General features: G+C 39.1%; 1 protein-coding gene across 6 annotated transcripts in view; it reads left to right on the top strand.

Annotated features, from left to right (window-relative positions):
* The window catches only part of MORC4 (MORC family CW-type zinc finger 4), a 59,437-nt gene extending 39,681 nt beyond the window's left edge, over positions 1-19,756 (top strand). For 4 of the 6 annotated variants that reach the window (XM_016943445.3, XM_016943441.4, XM_054676901.1 and 1 more), the window contains 7 exons: positions 2,069-2,197; positions 3,529-3,597; positions 4,003-4,057; positions 5,471-5,646; positions 17,292-17,982; positions 18,276-18,559; positions 18,865-19,756. In XM_016943445.3, coding sequence (XP_016798934.1) covers positions 2,069-2,197; positions 3,529-3,597; positions 4,003-4,057; positions 5,471-5,646; positions 17,292-17,982; positions 18,276-18,559; positions 18,865-19,018 — 1,558 coding nt within the window. In that variant the 3' untranslated portion in view covers positions 19,019-19,756. The remainder of the gene's footprint in view (positions 1-2,068; positions 2,198-3,528; positions 3,598-4,002; positions 4,058-5,470; positions 5,647-17,291; positions 17,983-18,275; positions 18,560-18,864) is intronic. The other 2 variants (XM_054676900.1, XM_016943443.4) reach the window with 1 other exon arrangement.
* The last annotated feature ends 2,049 nt before the right edge of the window (positions 19,757-21,805 follow it).

Here is a 21,805-nt window from a genome sequence, read left to right as displayed (position 1 = left end):
GACTGATACACCAAGAACTTAAGTAACTTGCCTAAGGTTAGACAAGCAGCAAGTGGTAGAACTAAGGTTCAAATATAGGTAATCAGGTCCCCTAAACCTAAGTTCTTAACTGCTGCTCTCTTCTGGAGGGATGCAATGAAGGGAATGTAGTAAAGCCACCTCAGCTACCAATTTCCTGAAAGCATGGGCTAAAAGCCTCTCCTGTCTGCCTGGATTGAAGGATCTACCATGATCTGCATGGAACCCGAAACAGAGGGTTGCTGCCTCTAAGCATGCCTATCCCTGAGAGAGTAATACTGACACTCTGCAAGAGACTCTCCTATGCATATGCATGTAGAACCGAAGCTAATAGGACCTTTCTTCTCCCCTCCCACTACTGCTGAAGCTGCTTTTTATTGACTGGCTCTAAAACAGTGGCTGTCTAGAAATATATAGACACCAGAGGTCAGGCCTGAGCTTAGAGCTTAGAGGTTGCAAGGCTGGAACAGCCTGGAGCTAGGGAATAGGAAGCTGTAGATCCAAAAATGTGTACAAACTTTCTTTGTTCAAACAGAGTTTCAAAAAAACAAGAGGGCATTGTATTTCAGTGGTAGAATTATGAGTGCCTTTTATTTTCTGTATATATTTCTCTATTTTCTAGTTTTTAATAATGAGCTTATATTACTTTTATATTTAGAAAAAAGCACAATTTAAAGCCAGGCACGGTGGCTCATGCCTGTAATCCCAGCACTTTGGGAGGCTGAGGCAGGTGGATTGTTTGATCTCAGGAGTTTGAGACCAGCCTCGGCAACATGGTGAAACCCCATCTCTACCAAAAGTACAAACATTAGCCGGGTGTGGTGGCGCATGCCTGTAGTCCCATAGCTACCTGGGAGGCTGAGGTGGGAGGATTACTTGAGCCCAGGAGGCAGAGGTTGTAGTGAACTGAAATTGTGCCACTGCACTCCAGCCTGGGAGACAGAGTGAGACCCTGTCTAAAAGGAAAAAACAACAACAACAAGAAGAAAATAAAAAGCACAATTTAAGATGTTAAGAAAATTATTGAACTAAGACATAAAAGAACCACACCACTCTGTTGAAATATCTAGTATAAGAGAAGTATAAATATAACATGCATAAATCTCATCCTAGGCTAAATTACATGTTAGTGAAATTGGCTGAGGTGCCCCTCTTCTTGCTTTGTGTGTCTTTTCTCCAGCCACCTTCATTCTCACTCTAGCCTGTCTTTTACACCTTAGGTACTGAGTACTTCTGTCATATAAGGGCCACTTTCTCAGAGAAACAAATTCACTCTAAAGTGTAGGTAACTGAGGGGAATCAGAGTGGGTATGCATTTTAAGAGTTGAACTCTGGAAGAGTTTTATCTTAATTTAACCCCATTGTTGTCTGGAACCACCATTTCTAGTTATGAAATTTAATCAAATTTATATTACTTTTTAAGATTAACTTTGGGAATATCAACCTAGTAAAATTTTGATTGAAGTATTATAAGCAAAGGGTTTTTCTTGAGAGGGAAATGAAAAGGAATAAGGAGTCTCTGTAGGGAAATGAGGGAGATGTTTTAATGGCAATGCTTCCATGGCTGCCATAAATGGATTTTAAGCCTGTTACATGATTGGACAGAAGGAAACAAAATGATTCTATGGGTTTTATTTCTTGGTAATATGGTAATAAACAGATTTTTTCCAAGTTAATAAATTTTAGAGTTAAAATTACCCTATTGTTTGCTTGGAACAAGAGCTACCAGGATAAGTATTATTTAAAAAATGTTTCAATAGCTTTTGGGGTACAAGTGGTTTTTGGTTACAAGATAAATATTATTGACCTCTATAAAAGTAGCTCACCATGTTAATACTTGTTACTACTTTTCATATCCATATTTGCTATAGTTCTATCATTTTATCTGTGAAGTTAAAAATATATACATTTGGGCACCAAGATGATAACATTCCCAACATATTTCATATATGAAATTAGGTTCTTTCTTTTTTCGGCTGCACCTTTCTAATGTAAGACAAAGCACAGAGCTAAGATATACACAGTCACACTTCCATTTTCCTTCATTCAGGAAGGTTCCTGACCAGACATGGGTTCAGTGTGATGAGTGTCTTAAATGGAGAAAGCTTCCTGGGAAGATTGATCCATCCATGTTACCTGCAAGATGGTTTTGTTATTATAATTCCCATCCAAAGTACAGGTAAGGTTCCAGGACTCAATCTTATGCTCGAGGTAACTCCTGATTTATCTCTATAGTCTAAAACATTTTTCATCTCAGGTTCACACCCTTCAGCCTGGCATTCAAGGCCCTGTGCTGACTGACCCCAGCTTACCTATCTAGCCTTACATTCCGTGGTATCTTAACACAAACTTTGTACTTGAGCCAGGGCTGTGGCTTCACTATTCCCTACACATGCCATGCTTACTCTCATGTCCATAACTTTGGTAGTGTCATTCCTCTTGCTTGCAATGACTTTCTGCATTCCATTTGTCTATCCTAATCACATCCATCTGGGCAGCAAGTGTTTTGTGTGATGCTTTTCCTGTTGACCATAGTTTACAGTGATTTTACTCTGATTTCCTCTGGTATTTGATTCTTGACATTTGTTCACATATTGTTTTGTACTTTTTGGATGTTTTTCACATATGTATCTTTGAAGAGCTTTGGCTCTTCAAGAGATCGTAAACTCTTCGAGACAAAGGACTTTACATTCCAGGTCAAGTCGATGATGTTCTTTATATGCTTCGTATTTGGAATCAGTGTTATACAGTAGTACCTGTATCTATTGTATATTCAGCGCTGTTTGTGTGTTTGTCTTCCTAATATACCATATGTTTCTTGCAGCATCCAACATCTAAATAGTGTCTGGCATATCTTTAGGCATTAACTTTAAAAGTTTTTAAAAATTTGACTCAGTAGTCATATAGGTTCATAATAATAAGTCAGTGTGCTTCAATTCAGCTGTGACTTTCTTAAAATTCTTCTGGCAGGATAAATACTGATAGAAAGGTGCTAAAATGGGTATGCATTTTAGGGGAAAAATGTCTAAAATTGAAGAAGTTAAATGAACAAAGATTAGGTCTATAAATATAAGCATTTCCTCATAGTCTCTAGATATGCCCAAGTATCTTTCCATGGAGAGTAAATGAGATTGTGTAATTAGAATATGGAACTGAGTACTTAGAAGTCTCATTTTTGAATACTTTATCTTTTAGTACAGGAGACATAACCTTGCAGCCCACTTTGCCCCTTTATAAACTGAGTATAATATAGCTGCCAATTATTGTTAAATTTTGTTTGTTTCTAGGATTACTTTTGACCACTGAATGTATTTTCTAGTACTCCTTTCAGTTTTTACTCCTAAAATTCTCTTTCTCATGCTTTACATATAACAAGGTTTTATAATTTGAATGGGATCTGAACTCTGTAATGTTAGAGAGTTGTTAACCTGCATAGTTATAAGGAAATTAAAAGGTAAAAGTGAAGGACCCAGTTTTTTTCCAAAGGATGATTTATTCTCTGTACTGCAGGAGATGCTCTGTTCCAGAGGAACAAGAACTCATTGATGAAGACCTGTGCTTGAGCAAAGCTAAGAAACAGTTGAGTATACATGAGATGGGGTTCTCTACCATAGGGTAGAGTAGCCTGACACTTCCTTACAGGACGGGAGTTTTGAGAAGAGAGAATTTTTTTGGTTCTTAAATAATTTCCCTCCTCACCTCTCTGCTCTCCCAGTTCTTTATTCCTTCTAATCATCTCCTGAATGTCTCAACTAGTGATTGTCTTTAGTCTTTCTCTCTCCTCTCTCTCTCTCTCTCTCTCTGGTGGGGCACTTGAAATCTCACTTCAGTAGCCTAGTTCAGAAAGGCACCCTCAGTTACTCAATGAGGCTCACAGTATTTGTAATTTGGAAGGAACATTATAACCTAAATCTACAATTGGCAGTCCATTTCAAACTGAGAAGTTTCATGAGTGAACTAAATAGCACTTTTATCTTCTCCTAGAGAACAAACTGTTGAGGAGAAGAAGAAGATGCCTATGGAAAATGAGAACCACCAGGTGAGAGGCAGTGCACACCCTTATTGTTCTCACACAACATTTTCCCCAACAGAAAATATAAGTTGAAGGAAGCAGCAATCTTGAAAGCTGCATAGAAATAACAAACCATTTCTTCTGGTGGTCTTCTTTTCATTGAATCTTTTGGTTTTGCTTTGCTCTGCTGTCACTGATGTTTAGATCACCAAAAGTAGAAGAGTCGAATCATTTATCTTCCAGATTTGGATTCAGTACTGACTCTGGACAGTATGAATATCACATTCAATGTCACAGAATATTCAGGGTTGTGTTCCATCCTCATACAGGCTTCTCCTGTTAAGTGTCTGCTTTTCCTGTCTCTTTTCTTCTAGGATTCAGGGGTGATCCCTTCCTCCTTCCTCTTGGGAAGAAGGGGTGGTTGTTTGTACTCCTCCCCGATCCCTGCTTTCAGGCTGGCTGGCTTTATAAAAATTCTGCTGTTTTGAATTTTCAGGAGCACTGTCTCTCGGACATGGTTGCCCAGCTCCGGACGCTGAAGGGTGCAGTAAGGTTGGCCGTCCTTTCAGGGACACTCCTTTCCCGACAGCCACCATAGCACCCGTATATCTTTCCCTCCCAACCTTGCCTTTCTGCATGATTTCCCTCTTGACCCTCTTTCCAAGAGAGATCTGCTAGTTGCATGTTAGATTCACCTTCCACTCACTCAATCAGGGTAGGTCAGACTGGTGAGGATAGAGGCAATTTAATACTAATTCTTCTTCTGATATCCTGCCAAGACCCAGGCATATGAATAATCAGGTTTCATACCCTAATGCCTTGGTTTAATTGTCTGATGTAGAGATTGGTAGATTTCCTAGGACTGCCCTGTTCTCATTCAGTTTACCTCCCCTATATTTTCCCTCACCTTAATCATTCATACTATCTTCATGAGCTGGCTCTCCCACAAGATCCAGATGCATGTCTGTGTGTGTGTGTGTGTGTGTGTGTGTGTGTGTGTGTGTGTGTACACTATGAATATATGTTAGTCTGTCGCATGTATTTCTCCCAAACTGGCACAGACACTTGCTGCAGTGCATTTTCCCACCACCCTACCCTCATCATACATCTCAGGGGAGTGAAAACTCAGCCTTAAACTGGGTCACAAGAGAGAATTAGACAGTGATTAGGGGGCCTGGGTTTATATTGGGGGTGGGATAATTCTAGGAGCCACTAAGTAAGTTGGGGGAGGTCTGTTTGGTGTCCTGCTGATAAGGTTGATAACTGAGTATGCCTGGGTTCAGTGTTCTAGTGTACATTACTGCGCACTGTTTGTTTTGTGTAGGAAACAGTTTCGTTTTATTTGGCCAAGCATTCTTTCCTAGCATCAGAAGGATTGACTCATCCTTTGGCATTTGGTTTGAATTTGAGACTTTTACAAATCATTTCTGTCTTTTATAGGTATTCAGTAATCCACCAAAGATCCTTACTGTTCAAGAAATGGCTGGATTGAATAACAAGACAATTGGATATGAGGGAATTCATAGCCCTAGTGTGCTTCCTTCTGGTGGAGAAGAAAGCAGATCACCATCTCTTCAACTTAAGCCTCTGGATTCCAGTGTTTTACAGTTTTCCAGGTGACTAAAAAGCATGATCTCTTGTCAATAGTAAGCTTTAGAGTCTGTTTTCCTGTAGAGTAAGTTGGTATGTTTTACCTTGTTTCTGTTTTTTCTAAGGCCTAGCATGGAATTCAGAAGTAGAAACACAATTTTAAGTTGATAGAATTGTGTGTTGCATGTACCTCCAATTTTTCAGTATTATAACTGCTGTATCAGGTCTATAATTTTGAGGTGATCATTTGCTAATACTCTTTTTATGTATCATGTATTCACATTATATTGGGAATTGTGCAAGTGAAATAATAGACAAAATTTGAAAAGTGTAAAATACTACACAAATAAGGTAATGTTATAATGATAAGCATTGTTCCTTTTCTTCAGTATATGGATATTGAAGTTCTCTGGGGCCTCATAGGCCTAGCACATGTTGACCACATGTAAAAATAACTATTAGATATTTGTGCCATTAGGTAAGCTTTATCATTTGTTGTTTCCTAGAATAAATTATTAGTATAAGTTTAGCATTGGACTTTACTTGTTCACCTTCTAGCACCTCATCAGTGTTATTTTGTGTCTTCATAACAAGAAGCATAACTGTTCTTTTTCTTAGATATCAGGAGTATTTGAAGCACTGAAGGATATGACTGCCCCTTTACTCCCATGGGACTGAACTCAGTACTCCTAATTATGACTCCTTGCTTTCTCTTCTCTATTCTGCTTCTCACTCTTGCAGGGCCAAGCCATATAGGGCAGGGACAAGGTTGCTCTCTAATAGTAGAAATGTCTATGTTCATCAGTAATGTGACTATTATGTTTCGCTCTTGTTGCCCAGGCTGGAGTCCAATGGCGCGATCTTGGCTCACCGCAACCTCCCCGTCCCGGGTTCAAGCGATTCTCTTGCCTCAGCCTCTGGAGTAGCTAGGATTACAGGCATGCACCACCACACCTGGCTAATTTTGTATTTTTAGTAGAGACGGAGTTTCTCCATGTTGGTCAGGCTGGTCTCGAACTCCCGACCTCAGGTGATTCACCCGCCTTGGCCTCCCAAAGTGCCAGGATTACAGGCATGAGCCACCACACCCAGCCGGGAAGTGAACTTTTTAGTGACTATTTTCACTTTGGATATCTTCTTAACATACTGTAGAATAGTCAGTGGAATACATAATAGGATAAAGTGACTCCTGGTTGGTTGGTTTGTTTTTCTCTGTGTTTCTGAGTTCAAGACCAGCCTGGACAACACAGCGAAATCTCATCTCTTAAAAAAAACAAAAAACCAATAGAACGGTGCCTTGGAATATAGTAGGTACTCAATAAGTAATGGTTGAATCTGAGTCATATTTAAGAAGCAATTTCTAAGATTGAATTTTGTAGCAACGGGATAAGAAATAGAATCCAGCCTTAGTCTCAGGAGCTTGAGCCTAATTACACCGTTTCCATGCATACTTTTCCAACTCCCATTTTAGGTTAGGAGGGGTGCACTGTAAATGCTAAGTGTTTTTGAAGCACATTGTTACCTTTTTACCCTGGTCTCCTGGAGATGCTCATATATCACCATTGCTGCTGGAGTGTCAGGTGTCTTTGCTTTTGAAGACTGTCCCTTCCTTACTATGACCACTTTTCCTTTTTTCCCCAGTGTTTCTTTTATAACCCTGTAGTGGTTTTTGGTAACCTCAAGGGGATTAGAAATGCTAATTTATATACTTATTTTATGGATGCAGTACAATAGAACTTCCATTGGGTGGCATACTTCATCAGTCTCTATTGGAATTTTTGTATGAGTCTTTATGGATTGCTATATCGAGAGTGAGGTTTTGGCTGTAGAGGACAGGTGTAAAGTACATTGACCATTCATGTGTAATTTTAATTTATTGAGAATAAAATTATTTCAAGAGAAAGAGAAACATAAGAGGTATGTGATAGTTGCTGTTGCTAATGTCATATATGTTACATAAGATCAGTAAATGATTATTGTGTCATTTCAAGTTACACTTTTCGAGGGAATCACATTGATTGGGCTGAGACTACCTTTTAATGGGGGAAAATGGAGTTACTCAAGAGTCTAGTAAAATATATAGGATTTCTGATAAAACATTAAGGTTTAATCAAGAGTTACAAAGGTCTTCTGTTATTATCAGCATAGGAAGCTGATAAGGGTCCTTGGGTCATGTAGTTCAGCTTACTAACTCCAGATAAAATAAAGCCTACAGTATCCAAGAAAACTTTTAAGTTCTAGTGAGTAGTTTAGCAGGGGCGCCACAGGTGTCACTGGAAACAGCTTTGTGAGTCCCACAAATCTAGCAAGGGGAGGAGAGGACCTGCAATAAAGAATAGGTTCCACCAGTGTGTAAGCAGGTATAACCTTTTTGGGGAAGATAGCTTATTTCTGTTAAAGGAAATAATCCCTTTCTATTTGTTCATCCTACATGTATAATCGTGCCGCATAATGACATCTTGGTCAATAACAGAACACATACACAACAGTTATCCCATAAACTTACAATACTGTATTTTTACTGTACCTTTTGTATATTTAGATATATTTGATATGCAAATACTTACCATTTTGTTACAGTTGCCTATAGTATTCACTACAGTCACATGCTCTACAGGTTTATAGCCTAGGAGCAATAGGCTATTGCCTAGGTGTATAGTAGGCTATACCATCTGGGTTTGTGTAAGGATACTCTATGATCTTTGCACAATGAGGAAATTGTCTAACAATGGATTTCTCAGAGCGTATGCCCATCATTAAGTAATGCACGACTGTATTTGAGTGCCTACTTTATGAAAGGCCCTGTTCTAGGGTAGTGACAAGATCAAAGATGAAGGAGGTTTGAGTAGTCAAAGTTTGATATGTAAGTATCCCCAATATTTACATATAAAGTGCATATAGTTTTCTTTCCTTCTTTTTTTTTTTTTTTTTGCGACAGAGTCTCGCTCTGTCACCCAGGCTGGAGTGCAGTGGCGCAATCTCGGCTCACTGCAACCTCCACCTCCCGAGTTCAAGCGATTATCCTGCCTCAGCCTCCTGAGTAGCTGGGATTACAGGCGCGTGCCACCACGCCCGGCTAATTTTTGTATTTTTAGTAGAGACAGGGTTTCACCATGTTGGTCAGGCTGGTTTCAAACTCCTGACCTCGTGATCCACCCGCCTTGGCCTCCCAAAGTGCTGGGATTACAGGTGTGAGCCACTGCGCCTGGCTAAATACGTATAGTTCTCTTATGAGTGATACAAAATAAGATTTAAAGTGGCCGGGTGCAGTACCTCACGCCTCTTATACCAGCACTTGGGAGGCTGAGACAGGAGGGTTGCTTGAGCCCAGGAGTTCGAGACTAGCCTGGGCAACACAGTGAGACCTCTTCTCTACAGATAATAAAAAATCAGCCAGGTGTGGTGACGTGCGCCTGTGGTCCCAGCTACACTGGAGGCTGAGGTGGGAGGATCGCTTGAGCATAGGCTGCAGTGAGCCAGCTGTGATTGCGCAACTGTGCTCTAGTCTGGGCAACAGAGCAAGACCCTGTCTCAAAAAAAAAGAAAGATCTAAAGTAACCGTAAGCATTTGAATGAAGGCAAGAATTAGTGGCTGTAATTTATTTAGATATTTAGATTTGAGTAAGCTATATGTCAAAGGCTAATTAGTTCATATTTTTAAAGGTTAACAAATTCTGAATTGCACTGTTAACAGTGGAGGGAGAGAAGAAGAGACATTCTAATGTGTCTAAAGGAATACTTGAAATAACAAACAAGGGGTAGAAATAGATGAACAATTTTGCAAATGAATAAGATTGATTCAGGGGCCAGTATTAACATTTAAAAATATGATCTGGGGAAGCAACTTCCAGAATGGAGAAATGAGGAGCATAGTGGACTCTGTCACCAATAAATAACTGTTTAACTTGAAAAAATATATTTAAAAAAAATCAGTGTTTCTGGATAGTGTCCTAGGGGCACACAGCAAAGGGAGAAATATTCAAGAAATCTTCTAAATCTCAGGAAGAACAGCAAGAGTCAGTGGCATTTGAACCACAAGCTGTCCCACTCCAAGCTCTGTTTTACGAAAACTACTCAAAGGAATTCTAATCCATGTGGGTGTGGTCTAGAAGATGGGGGCTCCCTCGTCCCCTAGCTCCTTGTCTAGAGCTATGGTTTTACCTGGGAGGAGCAGGCCTCTGGCTTTTCTCATCTCCTCTCCAGTTCTGTTTTGTAGAAGCTCTATTCCAGGCAGATCCACGAAGACTGGGTCTCTCTTCTCCCAGCCTTCTCTTCCCCAACAAAGCTCTCACTTATAGGGTGGGAGCACTCACAAAGGAACAGCAAGTTAGTAATACCATGCCCCTATTGTTCCTACCCGAGCTTGCTCATAGGTCAGAAGTCTATGCTGGAAGAAGTAAGCCAAAAATTACCCCAGTACCCATTCATAAAGAAGGGATTTTACTCTGGGAGAAGTATGTTACTGTTGTTGTCTCTAGTTCTTGCACACTGTGCCAGAGATTCTGCTTAGAGAGGCAGGCCTTAAGGATGAGGAATGCCACAGCTCTACCTAAAGGAATTGACTTTATGTGGAGCAGAACATGAAGAATTCTGTGACTAAGGGGCATTGTCAAAAATAATGGAGATCTTGGTGGAGAACAATTATGAGGGCAATTATAACTCCATGACAAGTTTCAGCAAGCAAAATGTGCAAGCAATCATAAGTTTGGTAACAGAGAGAATCAGGGAAATACAGTCAAGAGCCCTCTTCGGATCATAGTCTTGGGTGTCAGAAAGGCTGTGTACAAGCACAGGGCTACACCCACTCAGAAGCAATCAGAGCAGGACCTAAGGTGGACTTGAAAGCCGTCCTCAAGCTGAACACAGATGAAACAGTAAAGAAGAGGAGCCTCACTGGCACTAGGGGTTTAAGCACAACCTCTAACCAACCACTGGCTGAACGATGTTACTCTGACCCAGGGGCACCTCCTGGGAACCAGGCTTAAAAATGAAATCACATACATCCTTGGCAATCTAGGAGACTGCGTACATGTTCAATGCTATGCTACCTCCAGGGTGATTGAAGAGGGAAAATCTAAGCTATTAGTACCTGGCTGAATGTGGGACAGAAGCATACACTTGAACTTTGGTAGTAACCTCCAAGTCTCGCACACACTCAATGGAAAAGGGTAAAAATCTAACCAGCTGAAGGGACTTAAGCACAACCTTTAACTAATAAGTGGCCTGTGCCAAACCAGGTATGAACTAGGTTGCCAGGTGAAAGATTAAAATCAAGAAAAAAAATCTGAGCAAGTACATCAGAGGCTGCATAATACAGGGGAAATGGACTGCATAGAGTCAGTTCAGCCAAGTCACTAAATAAACAACCAAGCAAACAACAACATCAGTGTCATAGGGAAGGGGAGATCAGTGTCCAGAATTGCTATATTATCTAAAATGTCCAGTTGTCAACAAAAATTATGAAACATGAAGAGAAACAGGGAAGTGTGACCTCTACATGGGAGCAGAGGGTGGGGAGGAACAGCAATAGAAACTGCTCTTGAAGAGATTCAGATATTGGATTTATCAGACAAATACTCCAATGCAGCTGTTGTAAATACATTCAAAGAACTAAAGGAGACCATGTCTAAAGAATTAAAGTAGAGAATATTAATAATGGACAGAACTTATAAAAAGAATCAAATGGAAATTCTGAAGGTGCAAGGTATAATAACTGATATGAAAAAAATTTTAAAGGGACTCAACAGCACATTAGAGTTGGAAGAATAAAGAATAAAAAAACTTGAAGATAGATCAGTTATAGATTATGCAATTTGAAGAACAGTGGAAAAGAAAAATGAACAGAGCTTCAGAGAAATGTGGAACGCCATGAAATGCACCAACATATGCATAATAGAAGAATAGAGAGAAAATGAAGTAGAAAAAATATTTCAAGAAATCATGGCTAAAAACTTCCCAAAAGTTGATGAAAAACATTAATGTATACATCTAGGAAGCTCAGCAAACTCAAAATAGGATAAATACGGAGATTCATTGCCAGACACATCATAGTGCAAATATTGAAAGCCAAAAGCAAAGAGAAAATGATTCATCATGTACAAGAGAATCCCAAGAAAATTAAAGTTGATGACTTCTCATGAGAAAAAAATGGGAACAAGAAGGCAGCGTGATGACGTATTCAAAGGACTGAATGAAAGACTGACAACCAAGTATCTTAAATACAATAAAATTACCTTTAGGAAATAAAGGTGAACTAAATACATTGCCAGATAAACAAAAGCTGAAGGAATTTGTTGCCAGCAGACCTGCCTTACAAGAAATACTAGAGAGATTTTTTTCGGATGAAAGCAAGCAATATCAGACAGTAATCTGAATTCACATGAAAAAGCAAAGAGTGCTTATAGAAGTAACTGTGTAGTTAATTAAAAAGCACAAAACAATAGAATATTTCTTCCTCTTTCTATTCTTAACCAATTTAAATAACATAAAGCAATATGTATTTGTATATAATTGCATATATATATTGATTTATCGTTGTGCTTATATACAAATGTAAAATATTTGACAAAAAACAGCACAAAGGAGGTGGATGGGAATAAAGTTACATTGGAGTAAGGAAATGACGCCAGATAGTAACTCAGATCTACAGTCTGAAATGACAATTAAAAAATGGAAAATAAAAAGGTTAATGAAACAAACTCTGTAAATATGTGCTTGCTCTGCTTTCTTCTCTTGGCTTCCTTGGAAGATGTAACATTGCATAAAGTAATAATTATAACAATGTATTATTAGATTCGTGAATGTTATGCTAGAAAATACATGATATAAAAAGAGGAAAAATAAAGATGGGTCAAAGGAACAAAGAAGGCGTGACACTTGTAGAAAATTAAAAAACTAAATAGTGGATGTAAATTTTACCTTATCAGTAACAGAAAATGTGACTGGATTAAGCAATCCAATCAAAAGACAGATATCAGATTTTATATATATATCTAGTTGTTGTATCCATTATTGAAAGTAGGGCATTGAAGTCTCCAACTATTATTGTTGAATTGTCTATTTCTCTCTACAGTTCTGTCTGTTTTTGCTTTGTGTATTTCTGGGGCTCTGTAGTTAGGTCCATATGTGAGTGTACTTATTACATCTTCCTGATGGACTTTATCATTATGAAAGGTCCCTCTTTATATCCAGTAACATTTTTTATTTAAAAGTCTATCTTGTCTGATATTAGTATAACCATGTTTGCATGTTGAATCTTTTTCAATCCTTTTACTTTCAACCTATCTGTATCTTTGCATCTAAAGTGTGTTTTATATATATATAATATATATAGATAGATAGATTTACTACAGATATATATATATATATATATACCTAACTACAGAGCCCCAGAAATACACAAAGCAAAAACAGACAGAATTGTAGAGAGAAATAGACAATTCAACAATAATAGTTGGAGACTTCAATGCCCTACTTTCAATAACGGATACAACAACTAGGAAGATCAACAAGGAACTAGAAGACTTGAAGAACATTCTGAACCAACCAGACCTGACATACGTACAGAAAACTTCACCCAACAACAACATAGTATGTATTCTTCTCAAATGCACGTGAAATATTCTCCAGGATAGACAGACTGTATGTTAGGTTGTAAAACAAACCTCAGTGAATTTAAAAATATTGACAATCATACAAAGGATGTTCTCCAATCGCAATATAATTAAATTAGAAATCAACAACCTAAGGAAATTTGGAAAATGCACAAATATATGGAAATTAAATGACACGTCTTAATTTCCAAAATAAATGGGTAGAAGAAAAAAAATCACATTGGAAATGTAAAAATATATTGAAAATATGAAAATTAAAACAAAACATATGGAAACTATGGGTTGAAGCTAAAGAAATACTCAGAGGGAAAATTATATTTTTAGATGCTTATATTAAAATTGAAGAAAGAAGCTGGGCATGGTGGCTCATACCTGTAATCCCAGCACTTTGGGAGGCTGAGACGGGAGGATCATTTGAGCCCAGCAGTTCAAGACCAGCCTGGGCAACATAGGAAGACCCTATCTCTACAGAAAATACAAAAATTAGCTATGCCTGTAGTTCCAGCTACTTGGAAGGCTGAGGTGGGAGGATCACTTGCTGGTATAAATGCAAAATGTTACAGCTGCTTTGGAAAACATTCCAATAGTTTCACAAAATGTTAAACAGAATGCCATATGACTCAGTAATGCCACCCCTAAGTTTATACCCAAGAAAACGGAAAACATATCTATATAAAAACTTGTATGCTAATGTTCATAGCAGCATCATTTATGGTAGCCAAAAAGTGGATGCAATTTAAATAACTATCAACTGATGAATGGATATAAAATGTGGCCTATTTATACAATGGACTATTATTTAGCTATGAAAAGGAATGAAATACTGATTATGTGCTACAACATGGATGAAACTTGAAAACATTGTGTTAAATGAAAGAAGCAAGTTAAAAATCATATGTTTTATTCCATTTAAGTGAAAGAAGCGAGTTTAAAAAAGCCATATGTTTTATTATTCCATTTATATTAAATGCCTAGAATAGGCAAATCTACAGAGACAGAAAGTAGAGTAGTGTCCCAGTGGGGGTATGGGGAGTAACTGCTGATGTGTAGGAGGTTTCTTGCGGGGTGGTGCATATTTTCACAACTTAGATTGTGGTGATGGTTACACAACTCTGTGAGAATACTAAAATTGTTGAATTGTATACCTTAAGTGAATTTATAGATTTCTATCCCAGTAAAGATGTTGAAAAATACATCATCTGGAAGGAGTATATATACACTATTACAGGGCCGTGATTTTTAGTCCTTATTCTTGCCTATCATAGTTCCTTAAACATAGTAGGAAACATTTATGAAATGAGTGAGTAAAAAATGAAATATATTAATTTGAATGTATCATTCTCTGTCTTGGTTAGTGAAATAATACAAAACTGATAGTGGTTAATTACAGAAGCCTCTCAGAAAGCATTTTGAAGGAGCAGAAACATGGTGTATGTCAGAAAATGTAAAATACTTAAAGGAGAAAACCAAAAATACACCATGAATTGACAGACAATGGAGGAATATGACAAAGGGCAGAAAGAAAATAAGAGGAAACTGTGTAGTTGGAGAATTTCTAGTATATAAAACCCATAATTAATCTCTACTCAATGAGTGAATACAAGTCTGCTATGAGAATTGATTCCTAAAAGGACTTGCCAGACTTTCTGGAGAAGTATAGAACCAATAAGTAAAATCTAGTTATTTTCCCTCATTCACATAATAGTTCTTTTTTTGGTTGCCTCTTATGTGAAAGTTTTGTTCCCTCCTCCTCATCTAGCATGGTTAATTAAGCTCCCTTCTGTGTAGGAACTTATACTTTTATGCTTTTGTAAGGTACCTAGGACACACACACACACACACACACACACAGTAGTAAGTGATGCATTTTAATAAGAGTGCTTGAAGTGCTATAGGAATTCAGAAGTAGCATTTGAGTTGGATTTATGCATGCAGTGTTGGGTAGAAGAAGGGCACTCCAGTCAAAAGGCATCCAGTTTGACTGATGTTTGTGAAGGGAGTAATGAGAGATAAAGCTGGGGCCAAATTCTGTCCCAGCTCTGATACTTACTAGCCACCTTGAGAAAGTTAACTTCTTCCTGAGCATCCCCTTAAAACAGTGGAGATAATAATCCCACCTGCCTCATGTTTATTGGGAGAATTAGATGAGGCAATACATGTTAAGCACTTCTTACATGATCTGGTACAGAGTAAGTGCTCAGTAAATGTTTACTATGTTTTGGCATGGAAAAGCTTCAATAGTGAGCTAAGACATTTAAGCTTTTATGTTGTGGGGAGCAATAAATAAAGATTTTGAATAGAGGAGTAGCATAATCAAAGCAATGCTTTAGGAAGATTAGCTTGGGACAGTGATCTGGAGGTAAGAGAAGGGGAGACTGGAGACAGGAGGAAGCCATTGCAGTAGTCCAGGAAAGGTAGTGGGAGCTTGAACTTGAGTATTGATAATGTATAAACCTACCGTATAAATATTAGTGACAGTTTGGTGCTGTTGTAACACAAATAGGAAACATAGGGAAAAGGAGCAGGTTTGAAGGTGAAAATGAAAGGTTGGTTTTATACATACTGAGTTTGAGATACCAGTGGGACCTCCAGGAAGAAATGTGTGACAGGCAGTTGGAAATTCAATACTGGGGGTCAGGGTTTGGGAGAATATGGGAGTTGTTGCCCAGAGATTGTAGCCAAGAGGTTGTATAAGATTACAAGGGAGAAGAAATACAGGGTCAGAAGAGAAGATAGTTAAGGACAGAACCCTTAGAGGTGGGAAAACGAAGAGAAGGCAAATAATATGACTGTAATTGCTTTTCACAAGGCTTGGTTGTTGCTATTTAGTATTATATACTTTTCCTTTGTACCTGCTAACCGATTGTTTTACTGTCTTCTTCAGTACCACAGCTGACTGGGCCATCAGTAGTAGACCTTATACATGTTCAAAGATGGATACAGTTATTCTTACATAGCTCCTAAGTCCTTTTGCTTTTACCTAAGGCTAACACGACAAGATCTATTAAGATGGCAGATCAGTTGTATTTCTGAAGAACATATGGGCACTATAAGAAACTACAGTTTGGTTTGTCTTACAGGTGTTCTCAAAAAATACAGAGAAATATGGGCAACCTTGAGGTACTATGAGGTGGCAAATCATATGTCTGATGCTTTCTCATTGAAAATTTGAAAGTTGATTTTATCTTGAAATGTCTTGGTTATCCAGAAGGAGGACAGAATAGTTGTAAGGATAAAAATGGGGTTCCCACCCTGCTGCATGATTAAAAATTGCCTATGGATTTCTCTGGTGCCAGTTGTTTCATTAGTTCTTCAACCCCTAGTGCATACAGCAGCCAAACATGGAAGATGATTTAAGGTCATCATCATGGGCTTTCCTGCACAACTCAGGGAGTGTCTGCTTGTGCTTGAGCACGGGAATTCTTTGTCACAAGGGGAAAATGACTTGAATTGGCTGATTCACTTTCTTTGTTTCTGACTAGGCCCCTGTGATTCAATTAACTTTTACAAGTGAACTATGGGCAATAGCCACAATCCAGTGGGCTGGTGAAAGAATTGTGTGGTTCTGCTGCAATATAAAAAAATGTGCATAAGTCTTTGATACGGGAAGGCATTTGTGACGCTGTAAAATTAATGAGTTGGCACTATTCTCTGCATACTCTTCTAGGCTTTTTATGGCCTTTTTATTCCATTCTTGTGTTAGGGGATTTGGGGTATGTGTTTTTTCTTTGTCTTCCCTCTTGACTTGCATCTTTAGGATACTTCTAAGTCAGGCTGGTCGCAATCTTATTTTTAGAATTCTTACCAAGGTCAACCTAGTCCTATTATATCCAGATGCTGCCCAGTCACACCTTTCAACTTCACCTCTCTGTTAATACCAATCGCACTAGTGAAATGGTTGAGGTTTGTGGGTAAAGTTGTATCCCTAACCTGGACTTGTCTGTAGGTAACATCTAGAGCCAGTCTGAATATGGGAAGTTTGAGTTGGGGCTCCATAGGATCAGAAAATACTTAACTTGTACTCTGACAGCTTACAATTTAATTTCCTCTTCTTGCAGTAAGTACAAATGGATCCTAGGTGAAGAACCGGTGGAGAAACGAAGAAGGCTCCAGAATGAGATGACAACACCTTCTCTAGATTATTCCATGCCTGCTCCTTACAGAAGGGTAGAGGCACCTGTTGCCTACCCAGAAGGGGAGAACAGCCATGATAAATCGAGTTCTGAGAGAAGTACACCACCATACCTTTTCCCAGAATACCCAGAAGCAAGCAAGAATACAGGTCAGAATAGGGAGGTTTCAATTCTGTATCCAGGGGCCAAAGACCAACGCCAGGGGTCCCTGCTTCCTGAAGAATTAGAAGATCAGATGCCAAGATTGGTGGCAGAAGAATCTAACAGAGGTAGCACAACCATAAACAAAGAAGAAGTCAACAAGGGACCTTTTGTAGCTGTTGTGGGTGTTGCCAAAGGTGTTAGAGATTCAGGAGCTCCCATTCAGCTGATCCCTTTTAACAGAGAGGAGCTTGCTGAGAGACGAAAAGCAGTTGAATCCTGGAACCCAGTGCCTTATTCTGTGGCCTCTGCTGCAATCCCTGCTGCAGCCATTGGGGAGAAAGCAAGAGGCTATGAGGAGAGCGAAGGTCATAATACACCAAAGTTGAAGAACCAGAGAGAGCTGGAAGAATTGAAGAGAACCACAGAAAAATTGGAACGTGTTTTGGCTGAAAGGAATTTGTTCCAGCAAAAGGTTAGGGTAATACCTCACCACTAGGAATAAGAGACCATAGTAACCAAGGGAGCGGGACATTGGTGCCCTGATTATTTAATGTTCTGAGGCCTTTAAACAAAATACGCCCCTGAACTATTCTGTGGTGTGTTTCAGATAGAGTAACTGTAGTAGGCTTCCTGCCCATTTTAGGGTATTGAAAAGGCCCATAAGTAGAGGAATATGTATAGTGGAATCACAGGATGACCATATGAGGAACGGTTTTTGGCGTGCTCTTTTGTGGGGTCATTGAATTTCTGTTTCTTGGACTGCAGGTGGAGGAGCTGGAACAGGAGAGGAATCACTGGCAGTCTGAATTCAAGAAAGTCCAACATGAATTGGTGATCTACAGTACCCAGGAGGCGGAAGGCTTGTACTGGAGCAAGAAACACATGGGTTATCGCCAAGCTGAATTCCAGATTCTGAAAGCTGAGCTGGAAAGAACCAAAGAGGAAAAGCAAGAGTTAAAAGAGAAACTGAAGGAAACAGAGACACACCTGGAAATGCTGCAGAAGGCTCAGGTCTCCTACCGGACCCCAGAGGGAGATGACCTAGAAAGGTTAATTACTAGGGTTTAGTTATCAGCTTGTGAGTGCTAATGGGAAGCATCCCTTAGGACCCCCACTTACTGGCCGTAGACAAAGGAGGAAGCCTTAATTCACAGGCCACCAAGAATTGAGTAATTACTTCTTAGAAAGCTGCAGCCAGTCTCCCTGTGCTTGGTGGCGTTGTGCTTTCTTCTTTCTAGCTAATGAAAACATAACTGTTGAGAAATGTGGTTCCATTTTGAAGGGGCTTCATTTTATTCTGTTGGTTAATGACTTCATGTCATCTCTTCTCCTGTCCCCTCACTCCTTCATACAGGGCTTTGGCAAAGCTTACGCGGCTACGTATCCACGTCAGCTATCTCCTTACTTCTGTCCTCCCTCACTTGGAGCTTCGTGAGATCGGGTATGACTCAGAACAAGTGGATGGGATCCTGTACACGGTGCTGGAGGCAAATCACATACTGGATTGAGCACCAGACTGTATACCCTTCTCTTCTCTTATCTTCTGTCTGTTCTCTTTTCTCTCCCTCCCTCACGTCTCTCTCTCTCTCTCTCTCTCTCTCTCTCTCTCTCTTACCCTCACCTTTATGCCTTATATAGAGAATCTCTGTGTAAATCCTGGCTCATAATCAGTCTCCTTTTTATCAGTTTTGGTGTGGAGAAAGAGGCCAGTTTAAATAGGCTTTCAAGAGTCTAGGGTCAGAAAAGCAATAGTCACTAAGCTAGGTGACCTGAAAGCTTTAATTTTCATGACCTGGATATGTGGTCTATTGTATATCGTTTTCTGAAATGGTTTGTATTCATTTAGGTTAAATCAATCAGCAGATATTGGGTCCGGTATACCAGGTATTATTTTGGGGTAAGCTAACAAGTACAACTCATGTTTGCAGCCTTCGAAGATGTAACAATCTCGTTGGAAACATAAGACATACATCACATTATACACAAAAGTGTATGATATGTACAACTGAGTGGTACAGATATGACATGGAAGATCTGGGGGAGGAAGTTCAAGGAAGGCACCACACCAGAAATGGGACCTAAATTAAGGCTTAAAGAATGAGCATGGCCACACTGTCAGTGAGTGTTCTTTAGGTGGTAGGACTATGGTTGATATTTTTCTTCTTCCTATCTTCCTGCCTTTTTCAGATTTTCAATATTAAACTTGTTATTCTTACATTGGAAAAAATAAATTGTTTTTAAAAAGATCAAGTAGGCTTGGATTTGAATATCAAATGAGAGATTATGTGAAAATATAAGGTAATGTTATATTTCTAATTTATATTAAATTTAGCATTACCTCTGGAAGAAGGAAAGCATAAACAAAGGCATGGAAAAATTTGGAATGTGAAAAATGTGTTCGATAGAAGTGGTGGGTTAATATAAAGGGGACTAAGGTTATATCATGATCTGTTCGCCTGCTTTGGTATTCGCATTTTAATAAGGGATTCTTGAAAAACCTATAAGGCTCAAATTAAAAAATATATTTGTCATCAAATTAATGGGATTTCGGGTAGTTAGGGAAGTACCTTAGAGTGGAATCTGAAGTCCCTCAGAATATACCTACTTACTCTTCAGGCTAGTGCTGAGTGAGGGGTAAACCTCATACTATCAGAAATAGTAAAACTTATTCTCTTGTAAAAGGAGACATTGTATTCATTTCTTTATTGTGTTTACATAGCACATACTCTCCAAAGAGTTCAGGGTACTTTTCAAAAGACATTGAATAATGAACACATAAAAATATACCAACAGTAAAAAGTAGGAAGTAGAGGAGAAACAATCAAAGGAAGGTGAGATCAAGCAGTGGCAAAAGGATTAGCTAGTCCAGAGGAAATGTCTTGGATATTCATTCTGTTTCTCCTCCACAGAGTTACTTCAGAACACTTTTCCAAATTAATTTTAACTCCTTCGAAAGGGGGCTCATAGTACATAGCCCAAGTGAGACTGCAGGGAATGAGGGGAGGCCAAATCCAGGCTTCATCATTAGAATGAGTACTTAAAGATACCCCCTGCCCCCTTACCTTCCACCTCACCCCAGCTCTAGCTTGCCATATGATTAATTTTCATGTTAGACATTTGGATTATGATAGTCAAGGCCGCAGTTGTCTAAATGTAAATAGTACTGAGGGAAGAGTAGCACATTCCGACATTCTCTCAGTGAGACTTATTCATCAGATGGGGGCTGAGTGGGTGAGATTTCACACAGATGGATGGGAGTCTGCTGGAAGGAAAAATTCAGAGCATTGAAGGTTCTGCCTGTGTGAGTGTTTGTTGGGTGAATGAGGGCAGGCAATGAGGCTTTAAAGGGAAGAAGGTAGGAAATTTGAACTCATCTTTCCTAGTGCTTACTCTCAGCCCATTCCTTGGTTTGTGGACCTGACCCCACACTGCTTTTTCCAGCACCACTGTCTGTGTGAGTCCATTCACTTCAATACCAGAGCTACCTCTTTGTTTCCTATTTACTAAGAAGCCATACCAGCATGAGATCTCCTTGATAGTGTTAAATCCCACTGTGGAAAGATTGAAAAATATCTCCCAGCCTTACCAGAGGTTATGATCTAGTGTGGAGGCAAAAGACATTGAGAAGAAAAAAGCAGGTGCCTCCTCCTGGCTCTCCTGTTAGGTTAACATAATCATAATTCCCCTTTGAAATGTCTCCCACATTTGCCCTTTAACTTCCTATTGCCATGATAAGCATTTAGGTTATTACCTAAATAACTTGTTACCTCATGCCTTGATTATCTAAATAAATTCTTAGATGGCCTCCCTTGCCTCCTGTTCTCCCTCCTCGATCCGCCCTACTCAGTGTCACCAAATTTTGTTTTTTAACAACTTCGTCAGGTCATGCCTCTGCTTAAAGACTTGCTAGTGTTCCCAATTGCCCACCGAGTACAATACAAATTCCCTAGGATGGTGCTCAAAGTCCTTTGTGATCTGGCTTCAGTCATCCTTTCTAGAGTCATCTTGAAACATTCCGGATACAAGCCACATCCCATTTAAACTGAACAATTTTCCAGTTTCTGAACATGCTTTTAAGATTTCTCCCATCTCCATCTTTGCAATTTCATTCCCTTTAGCTGGAATGCTTTCCCTCATCATCTTTCCTTTGGCTCAAATGCCAACTTTTTCCTGCAAACTTCTCTGATTAACCCAGCTAGACAAAAAATTTCTCTGTGAACATTTAAGTTTTCAAGGCTTTTATCACAAACATCCTTGTCCTGTCTTCCCTATTAGAAAGCTCTAGATTCAAATAT

The sequence above is a fragment of the Pan troglodytes genome, chromosome X, assembly GCF_028858775.2.
Source record: "Pan troglodytes isolate AG18354 chromosome X, NHGRI_mPanTro3-v2.0_pri, whole genome shotgun sequence".
Classification (NCBI taxonomy): domain Eukaryota; kingdom Metazoa; phylum Chordata; class Mammalia; order Primates; family Hominidae; genus Pan; species Pan troglodytes.
This window is presented reverse-complemented; position numbering and strand designations above follow the sequence as displayed.